The sequence below is a fragment of the Polypterus senegalus genome, unplaced genomic scaffold (assembly GCF_016835505.1).
Source record: "Polypterus senegalus isolate Bchr_013 unplaced genomic scaffold, ASM1683550v1 scaffold_1437, whole genome shotgun sequence".
Taxonomy (NCBI): domain Eukaryota; kingdom Metazoa; phylum Chordata; class Cladistia; order Polypteriformes; family Polypteridae; genus Polypterus; species Polypterus senegalus.
Genome location: NW_024382277.1, coordinates 1 through 24,179, shown reverse-complemented (window position 1 = coordinate 24,179; position 24,179 = coordinate 1). Strand labels below are relative to the sequence as shown.

Sequence of the window (24,179 nt, the reverse complement as noted above, 5' to 3'; positions counted from 1 at the left end):
ATTGATTCTTTTCTTCATTAAATGGCAGCCAAGCAGAATTGAGACGTGAAACGAGCCGACAGACGAGCAGCTAAACTGGGGCTTCAAATTCCTGCCAATTTCACTCCAACCAGATCCTTAATGAGAAGCTGATTCTTGCTGTTAACTAAACCTGTTATTTAATGCCATGCCTTGTTGCTGCTGCTCTCTTTCTGCCACAGCAGACATTTCCAAAACTGTTGATTGATTTTATGTGAACTTCCCCTTGGGATTAGTAAAGTATCCTACCTCTCTACCTCGATCGATCGGTCAGTCTGTGAACGAATGATGTTTTGGTGAGCTGAGAGATGATGAGCCTTTCTTTCTTTCTTTCTTTCTTGATGTTCAGATAACGTGGTTAGCTGGTGATGTGGCAGCTCGTTTTGTGTCTCCTTATTGTTTGGTTCCTCATTAAGGAAAAAGAACAAACTAAGGGGTCTGAGTCAAGTGAATTAAAACAAAAGGCAAAAGAAGTGAATTAGCAGCAAAAACTGGTGACTAATGAAGAAGATGGTTAGAATGAAAACCTGCGGCCCTCCAGGCCTGGAGTCTGTGGGCTGTCGTGAAGTGATGGATCATCACGTAAAGGGCGTCACTAACCAAATAAAAGGAGCACAGTGTACGAAGAGCCCAAAAGGGTCGGCTCTGCCCATTTTGATATAGTTTGTGTGTGTTGGCATTGCTGCGGACCCCCAAGTACTTGTAGCAGAATATCAGCAAACCTCTTCAGTGGTGGGGAGCAGATTTGTACCTCCTGGTCCGTCCTTTGCCTCTCCGCTATGTCATAACACAGAATCCTCACGATGCTTGTGCACAGGTCTAAAGGGGGGCACATTAGCTGGGGGGCTGCTGGCTCCTCATTATTAAGAGAACGGGCAGCCAGCAGTTTAAAATGGGCAGTCAAGGGTCCTGAGCCGTAATAAACTTCACTCCAAACTCGTATTACTTGACTACTAAAAATGTGGTCAACACCAAAAAGTCCTGCAGGGCTCCAGGACCAGAGCGGGGTACCCAGGGCTGCGGGTAGGCCGATTTTGGGGGGCCACGCAGACCCGGATTTCCTGTTATTTCTTTTCCTGTCCCAATCTGATCAACTTTGAACATCTGGCTTTCTGAAACTGTCGTAAAATTAGAGGATGCCAGCTGGGTCTGCAGACGTTGGGCAGCCTGCTCCTGGTGCCCACATTGTTTCTGTTTGATGCGTTCTTGCTTTTCTCATCGGTGCCCTCAAATGGACTGTTTAGCCAGAGGAATTGCTGTGGGTTCTCCTTGAGATTGGCATCTTGTGGCAGCAGGTGACACCCTCTGCCACCCTCCTTGTGAGCCATTGGTCAGCATTTTGTTTAAGACTCCCGCCCAGTGTAGTCGGCCTTGTGCCCTCCAAGATGGCTTGGTTTCCATCTGAAGTTGCATACGTGGCTGCCTTTACAGGACGACTCGCCCCTCCGAGTGTCGTCCTTGTGTGTGTTGAAGATCTAGATGACAGAGTGAAAGGCGCTATATGACAGACAGACGGACAGACGAATACTTTATTAATCCCAAGGGGACATTCACAAGTTGTAGGAGTGAAGGTCGTCTGTGAATTGTAAAGCTTTAGCCATTAAAGAGAATAAATAGAAAGATAAAGCGACACCCAACTTTAATGGCCCCCAACGTGGGGCGCCCCCTTGTTGTCGAGGACGGGGGGCGCCTGCTGAGCAGTCGGCTAATGAAGGGTGTCCTGGGGGTGACTGGCGTGTTAATCCGCTCTTCACCCTTCACCCTCTGTTATTTCCCAGTCACGTCTGCAGGTTTGATTTTGGTGTGGTGTCTCAAATGGGTCGGCGATGGCATCGCCCGGTCGCCCAGTGTGGGTCAAACTTGTGTTCTGATAAAGCAGTAGACCAGGCGTCCAAGAGCGGCGTCTGACTTGGGCGCCCACTACACTAAGCCTGCTGTGCCGAACTTGGTGGTCTTGTTAGTTCCGATTTGGGCCAACGGCGTCCTTTAGGTGGCTGCACACCGACTGTTAGGTTGACGTGAGGTGGGTTGCCTGCCGTGCTCTGTGGCTGCCTGGCTTTTCCCTTTAAAATGTCACCTTGTTGTCTTTGGACTTGGTTTGAGAGCGATGATGATGACGCCGAGTGTTTCGAAGAAGAGCTCGTTGTGCTTGTTGGGGACTCTGTGAGGGGCAGTGGATGTGATTGGTGGCTTTGGAATACCAGCAAGGAATCCTGGTCAGGAAAAGATGTCGGCCGCAGTTGTGCCCGACTGAAGGTGGTCTCCAGACGCAGAGCGTTTTATCGTATGGAGAGCCTTTTGTCAGACGATTTACGGTGTGGACGAGAAAGCCACACAATGCAACACAAGGTCACAAGGCCGGCTAATGCCCCCCCGCATTCCCGCTCGTCGGTGGCACCTTGACGGATCTCAGAAAATCAAATCTTCCATGAAAGTAAAGTTTTTGTTTGTCCGGCCGGGTGGAGACGCAGCTTTTCCTTGAGTCAATAGCCGAGCCGTGAGCTGATCCTCCTTGTTGTTGGCAGGAAGGGGCGCACACCTCCGCACCGCTGTCTTCAGGAGACATGAACGGGCACATTGTAAGTTGAATGAGCCAACACTCGAAATCAGGGGGTGTTGCTTTGGATTGTTTCAGCTGGCATCGGGGTCAGCCACTGGAAGATGCAAGACGTCCTGTGAGGGTGAAGGGCATATGTTGTTGATATTGCATCTTCTATGGGCTGACTGTATGTGGCAGGGAGTGCCATGGGGTTGGGCACAAGGCACCTCCATGCCCTTTTTGTGCTGCTTTTCTTTGCTGCAGAATGAAATTTAATCCGAGGCTGCATGTTGACTGTACTGTTTTTTTTAAATGTGCCAGCTTGTTACCCGATTTCATTTTGGAGCAAATTCGACAATTTAAAGGTGTGAGGACGAATGAAATGATTTACACTCACAGGGTCCTGGGGGTCCATCTTTGTTACAGCTGGACCTGCCAGCCTGCGTTCACCACCGCTGAAGGACACGAGCTGCTCAGGCGAATGTCCTTCACTCGGACGGGTTTGTAAATGAACGACTCTCCCAAATGCACGCTGCATACCCTGTATGCCATGCGGGGGGCACAGTGTGCGAGTGCGCATATTGAGGTCGACCGTGCAGGGGCATCTATCGGGGTCATTCAGAGCTGAATTGCTAGCCTTAGTTCACTCGTATCTCGTGCCCACTTTCTGCTGAGCAGGTGGTACACTTTGTTCATGGACCCTCTGGCCTGTCTGTGAAATGTGGCCTTGTGAGGACCTGGCAGAATTAAAAGTGCGTCCCGAGTCCGCTGGCTTGAATGTCCCCTTGTTGAACGTGAACGTCATCTCGAAGAGCTGCAGTCGAGCCACTGAAGGAGTCGGGGCGACTCGTCTAAAATGCCAAGCTGCAGTCTCTGCGATTTACATTATAGACGCCAAACGTGAACCACTAGGTCAGCACAAAGTGGGAAAGCTGGGAATTCACGTCTGGACTGGCCACACTGGGAATCGGTGCACGGCCCGCACTGGCCGCCCTGGGTCACAAATGATGTACTCGCTAAGCTGGAGTTATCTGGCAGGTGATTTAAGCTGGGCACCTTTAAAAAAAAAAAAAAAATGGCGTGTGTGGTGTGTGTGTGTGTGCTGCCTTTTTGATTCTGTCCATCGGTGGCACTCTTTGATTTACACGTTGGCATGATTGCCTGGCCATGGTATGTGTTTGTTTGTGTCTTGTCCCCCCTTCATCGTCCCTGGTCCTGACCTCCTTGTACTGATGTGAGTGTTTGCCAGGCACAGTGCCACCGTGGGGCTCCTTTTTATGGATCAGCTTTGACAGTAATGGATGGAGCTCGGTCACGTTGTCAACCTGATTGGCCCCTGCAGTGACGTGAGTGATGTTGCCAGTCTCGGGGGTCTGTCGAAGAGCTGCTCAGTGGAATGGAATTGAATATAAAAGGGGACGACTTGGCACTAGCGAGTTGACTGGTGCCATGTTGAAGAAGTGCCCAGTAAGCCTCGCCACAAAGCAAATCCCCATACGCTCAATCTAACACAGAGTGGCAATGAAGGATTTGTGTGGGGTGCCATCTGGTGAGACCCTGGGTGGCTGTTTTTTAGTTGATAAATGCCAATTCTCTTCATGTGCGTTTCCAGCCCAAATGAATGTCCGCCACGTTTGGTCAGTTGTGACCCAAAATGGATCCTGAAGGAAAAACTAACGCTGAAAATACAGTAAATTGAAAAAAAGGGCAAGGATTTCTGGTCACTACAGCAGATGGCATGATGTTACACCCCTGGTGTCCACGGACCTGCACCTTCTCCCGGTGTCTCTGTGAGGCTGGCATTCCTCTGACATGCCAATAATATGTGTTGTAACTCGTATGTGGGCACCAGTGCTGAATGTTAGTGGGCCCATGAAGAGACTAAACCCCTGCCCGTTTCTGGGATATTGCAAGACTTTTGCTGAATGCTGGCAGGGTGGGCTGTAAGTTCCAGTGACCCTAAACTGGTGAATCGGGTCAGAAGTTGACGAGAAGAGTGCAATGTCGCAGCAGCATCCCATAACGTGGTCAGCCGTCATTAGTCCAGGGCAGTGTTGTGACGGGATGAGAAGATCCAAGGAGTACCTGGCACCGGAGCATTGCAGGACCCTTACTCTACTGAGGTAAACGAGCAGATTCCGCGCTTCTTTTAGGATGTGGGAAGGACAAAAAGCCCCCATATAAGTGGGCGAATGTGCAGGATGACAGCTTGGCGCAGTCGAGGCCCTTTTCAAACCTCAAGCCATGATGAAGAGACAGAGAGAGACGTTGGACCCACCACGTGACAAGCCACCTCGGGATGCAGCCGTGACGCCTGGGGTGACACCTCCGCACCCCACCAGTTCAGATGCAGTGGAGCCAGTGGGAGGCGCTATTATGGTGACTGGAGTGCCACTTCTGCCACCAAACCCCAGGTTCTTCCCTGCAGGTTGGAAGGGCAGGATGAGGATGAGGATCAACTGCAGGTTAAGAGCCCAACGAAGTCGAGTCAACCTTCTGATTGCCAGTCATGAAGGAGGAGTAAACGTCATTCTGGATACCCAAAGTAATGGAAGAATAGCAAAACGAGAGCTTTAATAACGTCTGTCTGTCTGTCTGTCTGTCTGTCTGTCTTCAGAAATGGAAACCAAGACCTCCTTACCTGAGTTACAAAAAACAAACCTGACGTAAGCCATTAAAAGAGCTGAAGGGGCCATTATGTCACGTGCCAGTGGGGCACACATGTTTGTAGCTGTCACTTCACATCTTATAGGTGGACAGAGAGAACCTTAGGCGGAAATTTGGCTTTTTACAGAAGCTCGATAAATAAATACATAAATACACTGGAGTGAGTGACAAGGGACAAAGTCTGTGTGCTGCCTTAAGACCGCCGATGCTGTGCCAAGGCGTTTCAGCTGGAATTACTTCAAACAGGAGATGATAAAGACCCCTCAGAGTTGGTGTGTAACAAGATGGCCGAGCAGGTCCATCCCAAGGGGCAGCTTAGTGACACTGCAATGTGATTCTGTCTGATTAACAAAAGGAAGTGCGAGTTTAAAACTCAGTCACCGTGTCACGTAGCAGTAACGTCATAACACACACACCAGTAAGACCATCAAAGGTGGCTGCAGCCAGCGGGTCACACGTGTCCTGGCCGTGTGTAGGGTTACAGCTAATTGAGCTCGCCTGTTTTATATTTCAACACTCGGATTCCTTTTAAAAAACAAACACACGGGGGCATCCTGGCATAAGAAAGCTAACAAATGTATTGTAGGATTTAGAAGTGAATTCCGCTACCAAAACTGTGTAGGCCGTGTTTAGGCCGTGTTTCAAATGGCACATCCCGAGCAGTGACTGAGGTGGCACACTCCCGAGCAGTGACTGAGGTGGCACACTCCCGAGCAGTGACTGAGGTGGCACACTCCCGAGCAGTGACTGAGGTGGCACACTCCCGAGCAGTGACTGAGGTGGCACACTCACGACCCATTGTTAGCTGACCAGCTTTATTGTATTCTCTTCCAAATTGTTTTTGTGAAAATGGTTCATTCAAACCCAGGAGATGGGATCCGTAAAATGGCAGCACCACCCAAAGTCAATGCCATGCGTGCGCCCCCTGACGTAATGGTCATGCTTTGGGGTTACGTACACTGATAAGACAACATGGACCAAAAGGAAAGGCGCCTGCTGGTGTGGCTCTGGAATGATGAAAGGTGGGTTATGTCGGAACCAGTTGAGCCCCAGAGGTCAATCGTCAGGACGGCACCAAAGGGAAGGCCTCAGATGGAGGAGGAGGAAGAGGAGGTGGCAGCGAATGCCAGTGAGGCCGAGTCTAAACGCTCCTGAAGATGTCGGCGTTGTACCGACTCACTCACTGCCTCCTGTACGTCTCTCTTAATCTCCTCCTTCATCTTCCTGTTTACCAGGTTGTTTGTTTGTTTGTTTGTTTGTCCCTCCTTTAATGTTCTGCTCTGCTTGCCTGCTTTTCCTCGATTTCCGTCGATGCCATTTTAACAGTTTGTCGGTTGACCTGTTTTATTTGTTGCTTATTTCTTCCCTTGACGTGACGATGGCCTCTCTTTGTATTTGTGATCGTCCTCCCTACATGCCTTGGCAGGGTGTGCGGACGCCAAGTCCCCCTTTAGTTGCCCTCCTTGTAATGTCAGTGGGTGGGCACTTCTGCTGCGAAGCCTGCGGTGGGACGCATCCCCCGAGTTGAGCACTTCTGTGCACGCGGCTTGGCTCAGGATTACGCCGACTTTCCTGGTCTCCTTAATCCAAGTTAACAGGCCTAACGGCGGGAGGCTTAGCGTCGCACTCCTGACTCGTGGGGCGTCACTGCAGGACGCAGCGTCTTGAGTTCACAGAATGTCGGCTGGCTTTTTATTTTTTTTGTTGTTCTCTTCTCAGAGTTGGGATTTTGTTTTTTTTGTTTTTTTTGGGGTTTTCCTTCTTTTTAGGAGCCGGGCCCTGCCAAGGTGGCAGTGACTAGCAGTGGTGCCAGCAGCACAATTCTGTCTGTGGAGAAGGTCCCCTCCAGCAAGTCGACTCTGTGGCAGGAGGAGCCGAGGGGCAGGAGTCACATCCCGTGTAGCCGGAGCACCCCCAGCCTGTGCCAGGCCAGCGTGCCCCCAGCAGTGACCACCAGAGCCCCTAAAGCAGGTAAAGGCAATTCCTGTTCTCTGTTAGCCGACGTGCGGCTGCCCCTTTTTGTGTTGATGTGACTTCTTTTACTAAATGCGTTGGTCTCCTGAGGTGGGCTGCTCTGAACCGGAGGGCCGAGTCGGGGGGCTTTGACTGTCCTGGACCTGCGTTTCTCATTTCACTTTCTGCCTCTTTATTTGGTTCGTTTTATTGTTGTGCGCCCTGAATGATGGCACCGATGTTGTGATTTCAGTCTACTCTGCCACCTTCACAGGCTGAGCGGGGAGCCGGGCAGGAAGTGACTGTGGAGGGGCACTCGTCACCCGCCTGCACCTTAGCTTGTGTGCCTTTAGCAGGCCTCTATGCCGTTAGAAACTCGGTCAGTCACAGCGGGGGGGCTTAGGCCATACATTGGGTGGGTGGGATGGATGGAGGCGAGTGAGTGGAATATTCAGGGCCTGCAGTCGTGTGCCCTACCAGCTTATCGAGTTGTGTTTGTGTTGAGTTGGCACGTTGCTGGAGCTGCCATTCCAGTTCTCCTTTCCTTTGCCCTCCATGTTATTCCAGGTTTGCTTCGCTCCTCCGGGTTCGGCACCAGAAGTCCGCATGGAGAGTCTGATGTGTGTGTTGCACTGCAGGGCTTTGTGGGTACCCTGTGCTCTGTTCTGTGCCCAGAGGACTGGGGCTGCCCACCTTGGTGGATGGCGGGCACTTCAGTCCTGTGCACTCTCTCTGTCTTCATGTCTGAGTAATTTAGTTGAATTATCAGGGTTGAAGGATTTCAAAAATGGGATACAACGGAGAGAACAATTGCCAAGCGGGACGGGACCCTCCTGTACATCAGGGCAGTAATGGTGGAGATTCAGGTCGTCATCAGCCAGCGTCTCGCCTGGCAAAGTGAACTGAAAGTCTGACCGTCCTCGGCTTTGCTCCTGCTTATCTACAGTTGACATTTTAAGCAGTCGTCAGTCAGGATTTACACTCGGCTCGGCTCGGCGAGTGCCACGTTGTACCGCTTGCTCTCTCGTTCTCCTCGATTTATTAAAGGTGTTGACCCTACTGGTCTGTTGGAGAGACTGACTGGCTGGCTGGCCCTTCGCTTGACTCTTTCAGGGCTGATGTCAACTTTTGTCAAAATGGTAATCGGCTGTAAACTGTGACAAAACCTGCCGTTACGTTTGACTCTCGTTAATAGAAGGAAACTTAGATTCGTTGGTTTGACCGAGATTCCCTGCACTCACGTGAGTAACGAGACGACCACAACGTTAAAAATGGAGGTGACATCTGGAGAGAGATCAAAGCAAACGTGAAAAGCAAAATACTCTGTGGACGACGTCTTGCATATCGTCTCTGAGCTGGACTATCTACGACTTGTCGGCGATCGAAAACGAATGTGAGGTTCCAGCTTCAGCTGATCGGCCCCCAGCTAGTCGTGGTGTCGACGCCGTTCCCCAGGGAGGACTGCCACTTAGCACTGATGAGAGGTAGACACCAAATTGTGATGCGCTGCTGCTCTTGTCCCTGCCATGTGAAGACAGTCTGGCAGCACACGTGCCACACGCACCCTTCTTGGCAAACTGGCAGCCACAGGCGTTTTATGTCGATTTCTGTGGGAACCCAACATTGTTTGGAAAAAATATTCAGTCCTCAAAGAGTTAAAGAGGATGGCCTGGGCCTCGTTCTGCGGTGACCTTCGTGACAGACCTCCACACTCTCTGTGGTCTCTGAAAATATCAAGTCACAGTATATTGGCACAGGAAGTTTTGTCCTGTGATGACGATGATGACGATGGCCTTGTAAACGTCTTGTGTCCCATCGCCCACATCTGCACACTTGAAGCACCACATGAAGAACAGCCGCTTGGCTGAGTCACCTGAAACCCGCCAAGTTTTAAAGATGGACGATGTTTGTACGGGCAGCTTGACACCAAAATGATAAAACTGATTATTTGTGTTTTCACGAAGGAAACGTCACCTTTGATCTCTCCCGGTGTCAAATGTGGCAGAGATGGCATCATCGGTGTGAATCTGCAAACTGGACAAACGCACATCCAGCTTTACGGTTTAGGTTAGCGGACACGAGATGTGCAGTAAAACATTCACAACGATGATGAAGAGTGAGCGATGAGACCCTCCTCGATAACCACGTCGACCTCTGTAACACGTTTTCATGCAAACGCGGGAGCTTAAAGTGCTTTACAAGATGAAGAAAGAGAAATCTCCTCAAAATAAGATTAGGCAATGCTAAGTAACGAAGAATAAAGTAAAGACCGATGGCCAGGAGGACAGAAAAAAAACAAAATCTGCCGGGGGTCCGAGACCACCCAGTGCCCACTGGGCATTGAACCTCACATCAATGATCTCAGCCAGTCCTCGTGCTTTTTAGGCTTCATGGTGAAGAGTAAGATGATGATGATGATGATGGTCATGTGGACCTCTGGCCTTCAGTCCATCAATGGAGGGGCTGAAATGATGGGGGGGGGAACGCAGAAAACCGGAAAAAGAACAGCAGAGAAGTAGGGGGAGTGCGGAGTGCGGAGCCAGGATACCAACGCCCAGACAGAATATTGGGGCTACGCTAATGAAGTTCTAAGAAGGCGGGTTGTTGGCAGTCCTTAAAGTGCTCCACCGTATCAGCCTGGCGATTTGAGGCGCATCACAGCAGAAGGTCGTCCACCTCGCCGCCGCTTGGAGTCATAAGCAGACCCTCATGTGAAGATCGGAGGGTCCGATTTGGAGTGCAAGGTGAGAGGCGTTGGGAGATACAGGATGGATGGAGCAGATGATTGAAGGCTTGGTAGACCACCAGCCATGTTTTCAGGTCAATTCTAAATGGCACAGGTCACCAGTGTAGTGACGCTCAGACTGGCATGATGTGCTCGGGTTTTCTTTTCCTAGTTAAGATTCTGGCAGCTCCATCCTGCACTCAGGACACTGGGTGGTCCTGAGAGGAGTGCGTCCCAGTAATCTAGTCGACTGTTCAACAATGGGCCCTCTTTAAATCGCTGTTTTCAATACTTTTCAGATTTTTATCTCATTAAATTTAATTTCTTTAGTAAAAAATGAAACCGGGTGATTTGATGTGTAAATTGGTGGCACGGGGCACAGTGGGTAGCGCTGCTGCCTCGCAGTTAGGAGACCCTCAAGGGTTCTCTGCCCGTGTCTGCCTGGGTTTCCTCCCACCGTCCAAAGACGTGCAGGTCAGGTGACTTGGCGATCTTCTATTGTGCCTGGTGTGTGTGCCCTGCAGTGGGCTGGCGCCCTGTCCAGGGTTTGTTTCCTGCCTTGTGCCCTGGGATTGGCTGGGATTGGCTCCAGCAGACCCCCCGTGACCCTGTAGTTGGGGTATAGCGGGTTGGGTGTGTAAATTCAGCGTGCGTGTGGTCTGGGAGGTGGTCAGGTAGTTTGGTGCATCAGGCTGGTTGACCAGGACAACAATAGACGGGACTGACACATTCAGCTCACTGCTGCTAATGGGAACCTCATGTGTCACAGTTGTGTCACAGTTGTGTCCCTGATCGAAGGAGGGGAATGGCGGTGGTCTTGAAGACATCCAGGACCGCAAGTGGGATCGACAGACTTGCTGTGTGTTCCACCTTAACCTGAAGAGTCTGGTGAGCCTTGGCGCTGCCACTCCGCATGTGTGGTTTGGATACAAACATGATGTGCAGGTCCTTACACGTCACTCATTTATGGTCCGGTCCACCTCTTCACGGGTCCATTGTGACGGTTGGTACCCGGCCCAGGACCATTCTTTGAGTGGCACGAGAACAGACGGGGCCTTCGATAAAACGTCCTATACAAGTCGTTCACCGTCGTAGGATCATCGATTAATCACTAGTCACGCCACTAGGGAGGTGGTGACACAATGCTAAGAATGTCACGCTCCCTGGACGTCCCTGCCCTACAAACCTACTAACCATACGAGATATTGTAGTCCGTGTTTTTCTCCCGTTTATTACTTCTTATTAATTCATCCTCCAGGTTTATCGTTTTCCTGATGACGTTTGAATTCTGCTTGATCGTTACTGAGGTGGCCTCGGGTTTGTCACAGCCTGTGTTTGAAGTGGGGTGGGTTTCTGACTTTCGTGAGGTGGCACCGGCGAGTCCCCCGATTCACGAGTTCCCTTTTTTATATTTTCCTCTCTCCCCCTTACATAATATCGTTTACCGAAGCGGTTCGTTTTATTACGCCTCTGTTTGTGTTTGGTGTGCGCGTCAGATGGGCGGTCATGTGATCCTAAAGAGGAAGTTGTCCTCGCTCAGCTTGCTGCACCCTGTCTTATGACAGACGCCTGTGTGCAGAACGGCCTTCGAGCAAAACGGCTTTGTCCGCGCTTTAACCCTTCGTAGCTTTTCTTTCACGCGGCGGCCGCCCCACCGTGTGTGGACTTCTCATTCGCTATCAGCGCTCCTAGCAAGTCACGGTGTGCGGCAGAAAGCCGCCTTCAGTATTCCATTCCTGACGCTTGTAACGATCCGTCCTGTGAGAATGAACGTTACAATTTGACTAAAGTTTGTAATCCAGACAATCGTGTAAATAACGGCTGTCAGAGTCTGTCTGCGTTACGTGCTTAAGGAGTCGAGGTACGTCGTCCCACTTAACGTTCAAGGTCCCCTCGGTGATTCTCCGTTAGCAGCAGTGTAGTGACGGATCATTCTGACCCTGCAGACGCTCTGGGGACTTGTTAACGCGCACGTCCGTCAGCATGTGTCCCGTTGTACTCAACAAGATGTATTTCAGTGTTGAAGACGCCTTCGATCGTACGCCTTTGGCACCACGGCGCTCTTATCGTCCGCTGCGCCAGGAGGTCTTGTGCGCGTCTGGTGGGCGGGGGGTTGTTAGAATAGTTTTGTTCTTCTTGAGCTTCTGTAAAGTCGTCTTTGTCCCCAAGAGTGAACTAATATCTGTCATTCTGACCCCGTCTCCCTCTCTGTCCGTCTGTCTTGACCCTTAAACCGCTGCAACTGGCCAGCATGCTGGAGCAGAGTACACTCGTTGAGCGCCACATCTGCCCTTAGTTGGCTCAAAGCGCAATTTGCCAGCAGCTCCAATGGATAATCCCAGGCAGGGCTGTCCTGTCGAGGGTGTCGGAGAGCCTGGGAAGCCAGCGTTTAGGAATGTTGTCTTCATTGTAAGTTTTTGTCATTTCAGGCCATCCCTCTTTGTAACGCACCCCAGAATAAGCAGGTGACACACCGAGGGCTGCAGAGCTTCCTTTACCTTCGGCCTCCTGAGTTCTTGTATCTCCAGCCAGTCGTAATGATAGATGGATCCTTTATTAATCCCAAGGGGAAATTCACCCTAACCCTAACCCTCACCCTAACCCTAATGGTGGATGTCATGTGTATGTGAAGTGAAAGCCGAGCCCCCATCATGGATGGCGTGGCAGGGGTGTCGTGTCCCTCAAGTTGGATGAGCTGACCTGCTGAGTGTCGTCTTGTGGTTTCACTGTGGTAGTCGCACAAGTGGCGTCCATTTCCCAGAACACACTCACACACACCTCCGCTGCTCTTACACTTTTGTTCTTCTGTCCCTTTTTCAGAGTCGGAGTCTGGGAGCACTGAGCACGTGGATGGCGGCAGGAAGGCCCGTGTAGAAAGTGGATACTTTTCTTTAGAGAAGACCAAACCCGAGGCTAAAACGCCCGAAGAAACGCTGCCACAGCCCCCACAGCACCTCCAATACGCCTCCCCCAGCAGGTACAGTTACCCCGATGCAGAATCCCCGAACCCCTGCCGCTCTCCGGAGTACAGCGACCCTTTCCTTTCCCCAGGTCCCTTCCACTCCAATGGGTCTTCAGCCATCAGCTCATCCCAAAGCTCCCTGGACTCTGAGGCAAGCAGCGCCACACAGACTAGTGGAGCAAGCTGGGAGAGCCGGGGGGCTGGTGGCGGGGGGACCCAAATTGAAAAGGCAGGAGCATGCCAGTCAAGCCGGAATACAAGGGAATATGCCACCCTTGCCGACATCCCAAAAGCCAAAAGGATCAGCAATCGGGATGCCTTCCAGGTGGAGAGGAAGCGGCTGGAGCAAAGAACACGGGCACGCAGCCCTGGCCGGGAGGAAGTGGTTCGTCTCTTTGGCCAAGAGAGAAGGTAAGAGCCCTTGAGAGCCGGTGCTTGTGCCACGTAACGCTGGGCAGGGCTGGGCAGGGCTGGGCTGCATGAGTCCTTTGCATTCGTGTCATCGTAAAGGAACAGCACAGCAGTGGATTCAATCTCGGAGGAACATTCCAAGCAGGGCTTCATTTGGAGAAACTGCCTTTCACTTGGCGTATGTGTGGCACTTCTTTATTTTGGAATGGTTTCTGAAAAGTAACAGTGAAAGGTCACTGTCACCAGAGTGGCCGTCCTTAAACGTCACCCAGCAGCCATTCATTTCCTTTATTTAGCTTGTCAGTTGCCTTGAGACTAATCCTGGTGATCTGTGCCATAGTAATAGCAGACTGGCACCCATTCATTTTGTATGTCATGTGATGGCAAAGTATTCTAGTTGGGTAACTGCCTGGTCAGCCTAACCAGGGCTCAGCAGGAGTTGGTGCTGGACGGTCGTGTCATCCATGTAGACTTGGCATGCCTCCCTGGTGACACTTAGCTTCGTGCGAAGATGATGATAATGGTCTAGTAGTTTGTGGGCACATCATGCCACCATTTCATTGGTGTGTTGCCAGAGCCATCTGTCACCCCCTTCAGTCCTCTCTCTCTCTCTTCTGTTTTGTCTCTCCAGGACTTGCCACTCTCCCGCTCTGCCTTCTCCTGCCATGTTGCTGCCCGACTCGCTCCGCCTGCTTGCTTCCATTTCACCTCCAATCTGTGCCCATGCTGACCTGGCGATGTTCTGCTGCTGAATGAAGCCGTATGGCTGCCTTTTCTTCTTCTGATTCATTGTTGTCACTTGATTTGATGAGGATTCGCTGCTCTTTGTCTCATTGCACTGCATGGATCACTTTTGTTCTCCACCTTTGTGCTGTGCCATCTAGCGCTGCTTCACCCGTACTGTAGGCAGGGGGCTCTCGGACAGACCCAGAATTCTTTAAAGACCCTTGTGATGTCCCGATTTAGCAGTCAGTGATGGGAAGGGCAGCCTTCGCTAATGAATTAGACGTTCGTTTTCAGTTTGTGTGTTTGTCTACGTGTGCGTGCGTATGTCTGTCTGGCTGTAGAATTTAAAGGTAATTCACACATTTTGAGTCTGTCTGCCCGTTCAGGGGTCGTTATTAAAGTACCCACTGACGTTACAGCCATTTTGGAAAATGCAGCTTCTATCAACAAACCGCCTACGCCGATTCAAAGAGGAGCAGCCGTCCGGCCTCTCACGTCCTGATAAAGTGGTTTCATTTTTAAATCGGTAAACCGCGGTGCCCACCCCTTTGATCTCCTCGACTGTTCTGCCATTCTGGTTGTGGCACATGAGCTCCCTGTGGAAGGTGGTGCAGTGCAAGCACCGGGGTGCCTCGAAGTTTCAGTACCGCTGATGTACTTTAGAAGGTGAAGGCGTGAAATGTCAAGCACGAGGAGTTTGGAGCCTCCATTTTAGACAAGAGGAGCGGCCCGTTAACTAACAGAGGTGACGGCGCTCATCATCTGGACACTCGCGCTTGTTGTTGTGGACTCGCTGGCCCTCGTAGCCCGCGTGCCTTAACGATATACGAGGAAAATGGACACCTGGGCAGACGGGGAGACCACCAGGACTCCACAGAAGAGTTTGAACTCAGGGCTGTGGTGGGCACATTAGAATGACATGCAAGGAGACTGAAAGAAGTGACACTGCAGGTACCACAGTGACAGTGGGCGAAAATGACAAGAGCCAGGTGACTGGTCAGTCAACGCTGGCCATCCGTCCATTAGTGACGGAGGACTTTTAGGAAAGTTCCATGTCACATTTGAGTTTGGGATCAGCAGTACAGAGGAATGGGGAGTGTGGAAGAGGGTGACAGACGGGGATCAGCAAGAGTGACAGACAGGGAAGGTCTACAGGGCAGCAGTGACACCAGCTACAGTATGTTATATGGGTTGGAGACGGTGGCAGAGTTAAAGATGCTAAGATTTCCATTGGGCGTGACGAGGACATCAGAGGGTCAGCTCAGGCTGGACAGTTTGGTGACAAAGAGAGGCGAGATGGCGTTGGTTTGGACCTGTGCAGAGGAGAGATGACGGGTATACTGGGTGAAGGCTGCTAAGGATAGAGCTGATGGGTAAGAGGAGAAGATTAAGGCCTAAGAGAAGGTTTATGGATGTGCTGGGTGTGACAGAAAGAGATGGAGAAGATGATCTGCTGTGAAGACCCCTAATGGGAGCAACCAGAAGAAGAAGAAGAAGAAGAAGGCAAGGCCGTCCCAGAATTCCACAACCTAAAGAAGTACAAACACTTAGCATGGAGGCTTAAGTCTTACGTGAGGTCAGAGCGAGAATGGAGTAGGAATTGAGTGACATGTTCATAAAATGCCACCAAGACGGAGACTAGATGATGGCCAGGCCGAGTAGAGACTGGTCAGAACGGCCATAGAGATCCTCGTGATACTTAGAAGGAGGCTGTGGCCTTCTCATGTGCCCACCACAGGGCTGTGATGCATGTTAAGCTGGTACCCTTCAAAAAGAGCCACTTTGAGTTTCTCCAATGCAGAGATCCGAGTCTCTCTGTCCTTCATGTAAAACAATCGCACAGTCCAAAGACTTGCAGGTTAGGTGCACTGGCGGTCCTAAATTGTCCCGTGTGTGTGTGTGTGTGCCCTGCGGTGGGTGGGCTGGCGCCCTGCCCGGGGGTTGTTTCCTGCCTTGTGCCCTGTGTTGGCTGGGATTGGCTCCAGCAGACCCCCATGACCCTGTAGTCCGGATATAGCGGGTTGGATGGAAAACATTACAAACATTTCACAATTCACTGGAGTGTGGCCCTTACAAGCCCCGTCACCTGGCCAGAGACGAGAGCTGTGACCACAATAGTGAAGACCCCACAATTTGAAATCAGTAAGTGGTAATCGCGTTGTACCCGAGAACGCATTATAGCACCCTGAAGTGGGGGGGCGCTATACACAGTTAAACGGGATTGCTGCCCTCTGTAAGAATTGTGACGGTGGAGTCACCGGAGAGGTCCACTGGGGTGACGTGCCATCCATCAGCTGTTTGAATGGTGCCCTCTGCCCCACCCACTCACAGTCCCAGTGTTTAAATTGTGTTACAGCCCGTGAAGACACACAAATCACTCGTATGCTGAATGTTTCTGTGAAGGTATCGGGGCGAGGCCTGCACGTCAAATGCTGAAGCTGCCCGCCATTTGAACGCGTCACGTTTGGCACCGTCACGCCACGTGTCCAGTATGGGAGATCTGTGGGCGTCGTCAGTGCTGCCAGTAAGAAGGAACGCACTGTAGGCCCACTTGAGGTCAGGGGCAGAGGGCTGAAGAAAATGAAGTTCACTGTGGCATCGCGCCATGATTTCACTTGACCTTTCATATTTTTGATCGCCTTTTCCTTCTGTCTCCTTGGAAATGTGCAGCGTCCAGAAATAACGTAGCCTCTGTGGTGTCGGTGTGCCCGCCATTTGACTTTCCTGCCCTAGTGTTTCTCACCCCTTGTGTAAAGCACTCCAGTGCCCACTAGACCACAGGATGTGTGTGAGCCCTTTTAAAGGGCGCGTTGCTGATGCATTGTGGGAGTGTGGGAGTGCGGAGTGACTGCCAGTATCTGTCTGTCTGTCTGTACAAGTGCTCATTGGTTTTGTGCAAAGTGGTGATTCGCACTCATTCTGCCGTCTTTTTCCCCACTAAGGAGGTCTCAGGTGATTGAGAAATTTGAGACGCTGGATGTGGAGAATGCCGAGAACATGGAGACCAGCTCAGCCGCCATTGCCGAAAGCAGTATCTCAGAACCTCAAGGGACGTCTGTTGGCTCCACACGGCTGGGCCGCAGTGCACGACGCGCCATCCCTCTGAAGCAGGTATAGAGCCCCTCGGGGTGGAAGGTGTTACCTTGAGTTAAAGGTGTGACCGGGTGGCACACTGATCTAGATCTGCGTCGGGGTGAACGACCCACCGGTGCCCTTGGCACAATCTGAAAACCTCCTCTTCATGATGGGAGACTGAAAAGCTGCAGTAAGGGCCAGTCAGTCGCCTGGAGTCGGTGCTGGACGGGCTGACGGACTGACGGACGGGCGGTCTTCTGTCTTCCCCTCCACTATGAGGCTCACAATAGAAGTTCCCTTGTTTGTCGTCTTTGGTCCTCTTGGTGTTGTGACTCGAGCTCCGCCACTTTCTCATGCAATTAACTGGCTTCATTTCTTATTTATTCCACTTAAATATTAAGACAGCGACAGTTTCATTCTGAACTTTGATGTACATTTGTACTCGTTGATTAATTCCAAGTACGTGCCATGCGGTGTGACTTTTATGTTCTCTGAGTTTTACTTTGATGTGTGCTGCTGAAAGTTGTTCTTTTTTGTCCTTTGTTCAGGACTGTACCCTGGAAGCTTCAAAAGGAGGGTCCGTTCCAGAAGCTTCTTCTTTACCCGTCAGTCCGTGCAGACGGGCCAAATCGCTAGACAGGAGAACCACGGAGTCCTCGATAACGGTAAGCTGAGCCGCAGGGAGCAGCTGGGGTCCGGCCTCTGTCAGCTGGCACTTGTGCTGGGGGTGTCATAAGTGACAAATGATCTGCTGTCACAATCTCACAATGTATGTGTTGAACTTGAAGTCAAATCAGCATCTCTGGATGAAATGCCAGGCAAGGTACACTCATGCCCACCCATAGTCACTTTACTTACAATTGACTGATGGGGAATATTTGAAGTACCTGGAGGGGAAAAAAGCCATATAGACATATGGGGGGGGTTCAAAGTTGACACAGGTGGTACTCAGCAAGGGTGGGAGCTGTGGGACAGGAGTGCCACCTAGTTGCCCACTTTGCCAGATGTGAAGCCGTAGTTGAAGTATTTGTAATAGAGATCTCTTCTTATTGTTACTGTAGGAACTCATTCAGAGGTGGCACTCGCCTTGAAACCTTTAACAGCAAAGGCTGGCATGTGAGCTGATGATTATTTCCTGATTTCTGTTGTCTATTGTCTGCATTAGCGCCTTTAAACAATAGAAGTATGCGCTGGCATGAAAATGCAGCAATTAAAAATAAAAAATCACCACAGTAAAGGTGCACACAACTACATGAGAACACTCTGGACGAGGACAGGCCATTCAGCCCACCAAAGCCCACCAGTCCTGTCTACTTCATTCTTCTGAAAGCCCCTCAAGTCCTCCTGCCCACCACACTACCTGGTCGCTCATTCCAAGTGTCTGTGGCTCTCTGTGTAAAGAAGACCTTCCTGATGTTTGTGTGACAGTCACCCTTCACAAGTGTCCAGCTGTGTCCCCCCGCGTGTTCTCGATGAGCTCGTTTTAAAGTCACCGTCTGATCCACTGGACTGATGCCCTTCATCATTTTATACACTTCAGTCAGGTCTCCTCTTCATCTCCTTCAGGCTCAGCTCTTTGAATCTTTCCTCCTAACTCACCCCCTGTAGCCCCCCATAATCAGCCTCGTCGCTCTTCTCTGGACCCTCTCTAGTGCTGCTGTGTCTTTATGGAGACCCAAACTGACCACAGGAGTCCAGATGAGGCCTCACCAGTGTGTTACAAAGCCCGAGTGTCACCTCCTGTGACTTGTACTCCACACGTCAAGGCGCCATATAACCTGTTAGCCTTCTTCATGGCTTCTGAACGCTGTCTGGACGTCGACCACTACGACTCCTAACTCCTCCTCATAAGGTGGTCTCTCGATTTTCAGACCCCCATTGTGTATTCACATTTTGACTTCCTGTGTGTCACTCTTTACACTTCCTGACATTAAATGTCATCTGCCCGCGCCTGTCTGCTGACCAAGTCCTTCTGTGATGATATAACGGATTCCAGATGATCTGCCAATCCACCTATCTTGGTATCATCTGCCAACTTCACCAGCTTGTTCTTTATGTTCCTATCTAAATCATTTACAGATATTAAAAATGGCAGCGGCCCCTGCACTGCCCCCTGCTGGTCACCACTCTTAATTCTGATGAGGTTCCTCACACCCTCACCCTTCCTGTGTCAGAGCCAATTCTGCACCCATCCACACAGCACACCCTGAACTGCCACTTCTCTTAGTTTGATGCCCAACCTCTTGTGTGGCACCTTATCTAACTGTAGCTGTGCTTGTCTTGGTGACGGTGGTAGTGACATTAATCATATGTAGATGTTATGAACGACCTTTGTCCTGATTTAGTACTGGGGGGCTGGCTGTTTATCCTTTTGGAGCCTGTAGACCAGTGGTCCTCAAGCCCAGCCCTGGGTGCCACATGTGGCTAACCAAGCTCTGTGTTTAATTGGGCGCTGGGCTGAATTAAGCAGGCTGCTGTTTGCCAGTTTGTATGTTTTTGGGGTCCGTGAGGTAAGCTGGTATGGTGTGGCATTAGAAGGTGTCAAGTTTGGAATGTCGGGTAGAAGGGAGGATCGCAGGAATCGCCGGGTAGAGGGGTCTTTTCATTGGATTGGCTGGCCCAGCGCTGATCTCCAGAGCTCTGAACAAACCCGAATCCTATTATGGGATATCGTCTGCTATTGAGTTCTGCTCTGCACGTGTAATATTTGTATTGTTCTCTTGTATTGTGGTGAGGATGCCTGGAGTTTTGTCCTGCTGTGTATTGTGGTGTTTTGACCCCCCACTGCCAGGTAAAGGGTCTCTCTTTGAACCGCCTTTCTAGTTTTTTTTCCTTACGGGGGTTTTTCTTGTCGTCTTGGAGAGTCAAAGCTGGGGGTCTGTCAAACGGCAGGGCCTGTTAAAGCCCACTGCGGCACCACTTTTGGGCTACACACAAATCCATTGTAATGTAATTGTGCAGCGTACTGCGTGTTAGTTTGGTACTGGGGGTCACTTAAGGCTTCCTTTTTATCCTGGTGTTTCAGATATCGTGTTTTCATTTGACACTTGAGGGGTTCTGACGCTGAAGGAGTTGCCCAGCTGTGTGTTCCCCTCGCTGCTAATTGTCAGCCTTATGAGTTAAAGCCGAAGTCGCATTACGCAAGTTCACCTTGGCTGGGATGTCAGACTGGACAGCTGCTGGAATTCGCAGGCCGTGTCAAATGTGACGACTGTCCAGCACAAAGTACTGCAGGTTTACCTCTTCTTCTGACAGACAAGTGGCCGTACTGGTGAGGCGAGTTCAGCCACAGTCTTAGCCGTTTATTATTTATACTGTCTTGGCACATAAAACCCAGGCTGGCAGACGGCGGAGGAGGAGACGACTCTGTTCTGTTCTGTTCGCAGGGTCCAACACACGCGTTCCTCACTCAAACTCCGCGCTGTGCTGTTTGCATTGGGCATCTGGCTGAGCGCACGCTGGTTGGCATCTCTCATGGGCACAGAGCCCGTCAAACCTGCTCTGGCCAACTTCAGACTAGTGTGGCACACTACTGGCGACTGAAAAGGTCATGTGACGTGGCAGAACAACGAATAGGAAAACAACAAGAGAGCGTCAAGCGTTAAAAGCTAAAGCAGAAATCCGTGTGAAGATCTTTAAAATGTGCAGTTCACGCTGCTATTCAAGAAAAAGGAAGAAAAGCCCACCTAATTAAATAAGTTGAGTTAGGGGGGGAAATGACTGACTGCATGTGAAGCTGTTTGTGGGGCAAAAGCCAGCAGACCTTGAGATCCTACCTGGCTGGCGTTCTTTTGTTTTCCTCTCCTTCCTGCCCATTTCTCCATGGCACACGCGTGTGTTCACGTCAGACGCTGACTGTGCCACAGTAACTCTGTACGTCTGCGGTTTGTAAATCCATTTGGGCTGCACTGCTCTTTGAAAATGTGCAGATGAAATAAATGGCGGGCTGGTGGCGACATGCCAAGTGGAGCAAAGCAGACCACCCTGCTGCCCCGTGGCAGGCCGAGAGGCCCAAACCCTTCTACGCGTATCGCAGGCCAAGTCCAGTCGTGCCCCCTGTGTTGGTGCCGTTTGGGGGATCGTAGTTAAATGACCAGGATGCATTAGGACCTCGTCTTGTGTTGTCCTCCTGTGCCCGAGGGTCTAACCTTTACCCTTCAGAGCCCCCTCTGTCTATTCGAGAGGGCAGGGATGTGTTTGGACGGCTCGGCTTTCATGTGCACATCTGATGAGTGCTGCCACCGTATTATTTATTTATTTTTATATTGATAAACCCTGCGTCCTTGTCAAAGTTGGCCCAGCATTGTCCTTTGTCACTAATTTGTGACATTTGTCTGTTTTTGTGTCCCCCGTGTATTTCTGAATTGTTTGATATCCGTGAGCGTCATTGAGTTTGGTAGGTGGCTAGTGGAGTGTCGTCACTGTGCTTTGTCTCCCTCTCGCCCCTTCTCTCTTTCTTGTCACAGAATGTGCCCAACGGTGTGCTGATTGGCCCAGTGAGCTTGGCATCGACACGTTGGTGACTTGGCTCCTTCAGAAATAGAAAGCTTTTATAAATACAGTGCATGTCATTGATAAACTTGCATCCTTGTCAAAGTTGGCCCAGCATTGTCCTTTGTCACTAATTTGTGACATCTGCCTGAGTGCCTGCTAAACCCCCAACACTCTCCTCTAACCCTAAAAGGTCTTTCTTTTGTTCTTCTGTTCCTCTCTTCCACCCACTGTCTGCTTTATTTTTTTTTTAGTTCAGCCTTGCCTCTTTCTTTCTCTCTTTCTCTCTCTCTCTTTCTTTCTTTCTTTCTCTCTTTCTCTCTCTCTTTCTTTACCATTTTCTGATATCCTCGGAGCCCAGGAGTGTTGCTTAGTCTGACCTTTGATTCATTTCTGCTGTCCGAGGCTTGCAGTTATTGTCACTGTGAAGCACTGGTGACATTTTTGTCCACTTGACTTCTAGTTCCTAGAAGGAGTGTAAGAAGTGAGTCTTGTGTTGGCGCGTATCTTGTTGGCTCTTTTGCACACCAGAAACTCGTGAAGGAGAGCTCTTGGTGGTCAGTGGGCATCTGTCCAGATCGAGCCGCAGGTGTCATGTCGGGCCTTTCTTTGCACTTGTGACGTTCTCGGTCACGCGCCCTTCGTGCAGATTCCATCTTTTCAGCTCCTCGTTGCGTTCTCTGGTGTCATTACGGACTTGCATTGCTTGTGGGGTGGCGTGTCAGATACCACTGTCCAAAATAAAAAACGTGTTACTGGCCCTTTGGAAAAGCTGCCATGACCACCCTCTGTGCTGGTGGGCTATGCGGAGCAGCACGTGACCCACAGCTGCTGGTGTTCTCCCAGTTATTAATAGATTTAACAGGCGGCTTTGGGGCTCGACGTTTACGGGGGGACGTGAGCACACACAGACACTGGCGATGAAGCTGAATGGGAACAAGGTAGGTGGTCTCGTCCCCTGTGTGAGCTGTGGGCGCTCTCTACTAACTTGATAAAACATTTCTTTTTAGTTCTCACTCCCTTGGATGTGAGTAAGCGGGCAGAGGCGCCAAATTAGTACAAGAATCCTGAACAGGGTGGAGGCCGAGGGACCGTCGGTCAGGTTTGGAGCCTCTGGGCCTGCACGGTCTTAGCGGCGGGTCGCTGCCTCTGTTTTACACGCGGACGCTGTTCAGATCTGCGATGGGCATTGTCTTCTGCCAGGGCAGGGCAGGGCAGGGCAGGACGTGTTGCTCTTTATCACAAGACTCTTTGTCTCTTTTACAGCCCGACCTGCTAAACTTCAAGAAAGGATGGATGACAAAGCTGTACCAGGATGGAGTGGTCAGTAGTTGTTTGGTTGCTCATTACTTTGCATTGCTGGGCATGGTGGGGTGGGAGAGGCAGAATTGAACTTGTGTGTAACTGGGTAAGCTTGGTATTTGTTAGTTCTTCACAGTCAAAGTCCAGTAAATCTTAACGTTTCATATGACGCTGTGCTCTAAAGTGAAGCAACTTGAACAATTCAAAAAAATAAAAAATGACAAAACCTGCTGCTGCGTTTTAGAGTGGAAATGAAGTAGAACTGGGGGTCCAGCACAGAAATCAGTCCCATGTTTAAGTGACATCGGGCACTGATCCACGTCTGGACATTGAGCACACGTCGCAAAATGACGTCGGCTTTTAGAATGGAGAAGAGCGTCCTTTAAACGATTGTTGTGCGGTTCAGCCATTTAAAAGGAGGCGGCTGGGCACTTCACCTCACTGCTCGTCTTCCTTTGTTTCTGCCCCATGGGTGCCGTTTCAACTCAAAAAGATGGCAGCGTCGTCGTCGTCGTCTTGTTCTTCTTTCGGCTGCTCCCGTTAGGGGTCGCCACAGTGGATCATCTTCTTCCTGTCCTCGTCGTCACCGTCATGTCCTCTTCTCCTCTTGCCTGCCAGCTCTGTCTTTGGCACCCTCATCTCTCCTCAACGCCATCTCATCTGTCGGACTGCGCTTATTGACCTTATTCAGTGTTGATGCCCAGACGTGAATCGCTGTCTGTAGACGACTAGAAAATCATCAAAGGAAGTTCACATGTGGTCCTGGGCACCTTCTATCATACAGAAGACTCGTTTGTTTTTGTACAAAGATGCTGCCTGCGGCTGAGGGTGGTATTTGAGAACGCGAGACGTTACAGGCATGATCACATTGAAGAGCTGGCATTTCAGCGTGGGCACAGACATTGGACTTGGGCCTCCCTACAGACCCCTGCACTGTCGTGCCCCCTGTGTTGGTGCCGTTTGGGGGATCGTAGTTAAATGACCAGGATGCATTAGGACCTCGCAGGTCGTCTTGTGTAGTCCTTCTGAGCCCGAGGGTCTAACCTTTACCCTTCAGAGCCCCCTCTGTCTATTCGAGATGGCGAGATGCCTACTGCAGAGAGGGCAGGGATGTGTTTGGACGGCTCGGCTTTCATGTGCACATCTGATGAATGCTGCCACCGTATTTCTGTATTTTTACAACGATAAACCCTGCATCCTTGTCAAAGTTGTCCCAGTGTTCTCCTTAGTCACTAATTTGTGACACTTGCCCGTTTTCTTTTTTTGCATCCCCCTTGTATTTATGAATTGTTTGGTATCCGTGAGTGTCA

The 24,179-nt window shown here is 50.7% G+C and overlaps 1 protein-coding gene across 1 annotated transcript; it reads left to right on the top strand.

The window, feature by feature from the left end:
- Positions 1–536: 536 nt before the first annotated feature.
- On the top strand, positions 537–22,935 carry LOC120521032 (myosin phosphatase Rho-interacting protein-like; the record flags this gene model as incomplete). The annotated part of the gene is made up of 6 exons (XM_039742929.1): positions 537–2,597; positions 6,994–7,195; positions 12,723–13,275; positions 16,944–17,112; positions 17,625–17,741; positions 22,834–22,935. Coding segments are annotated over exons 1-6 (1,158 nt in total), but the record flags the coding sequence as incomplete, so codon positions are not given.
- Positions 22,936–24,179: the final 1,244 nt, after the last annotated feature.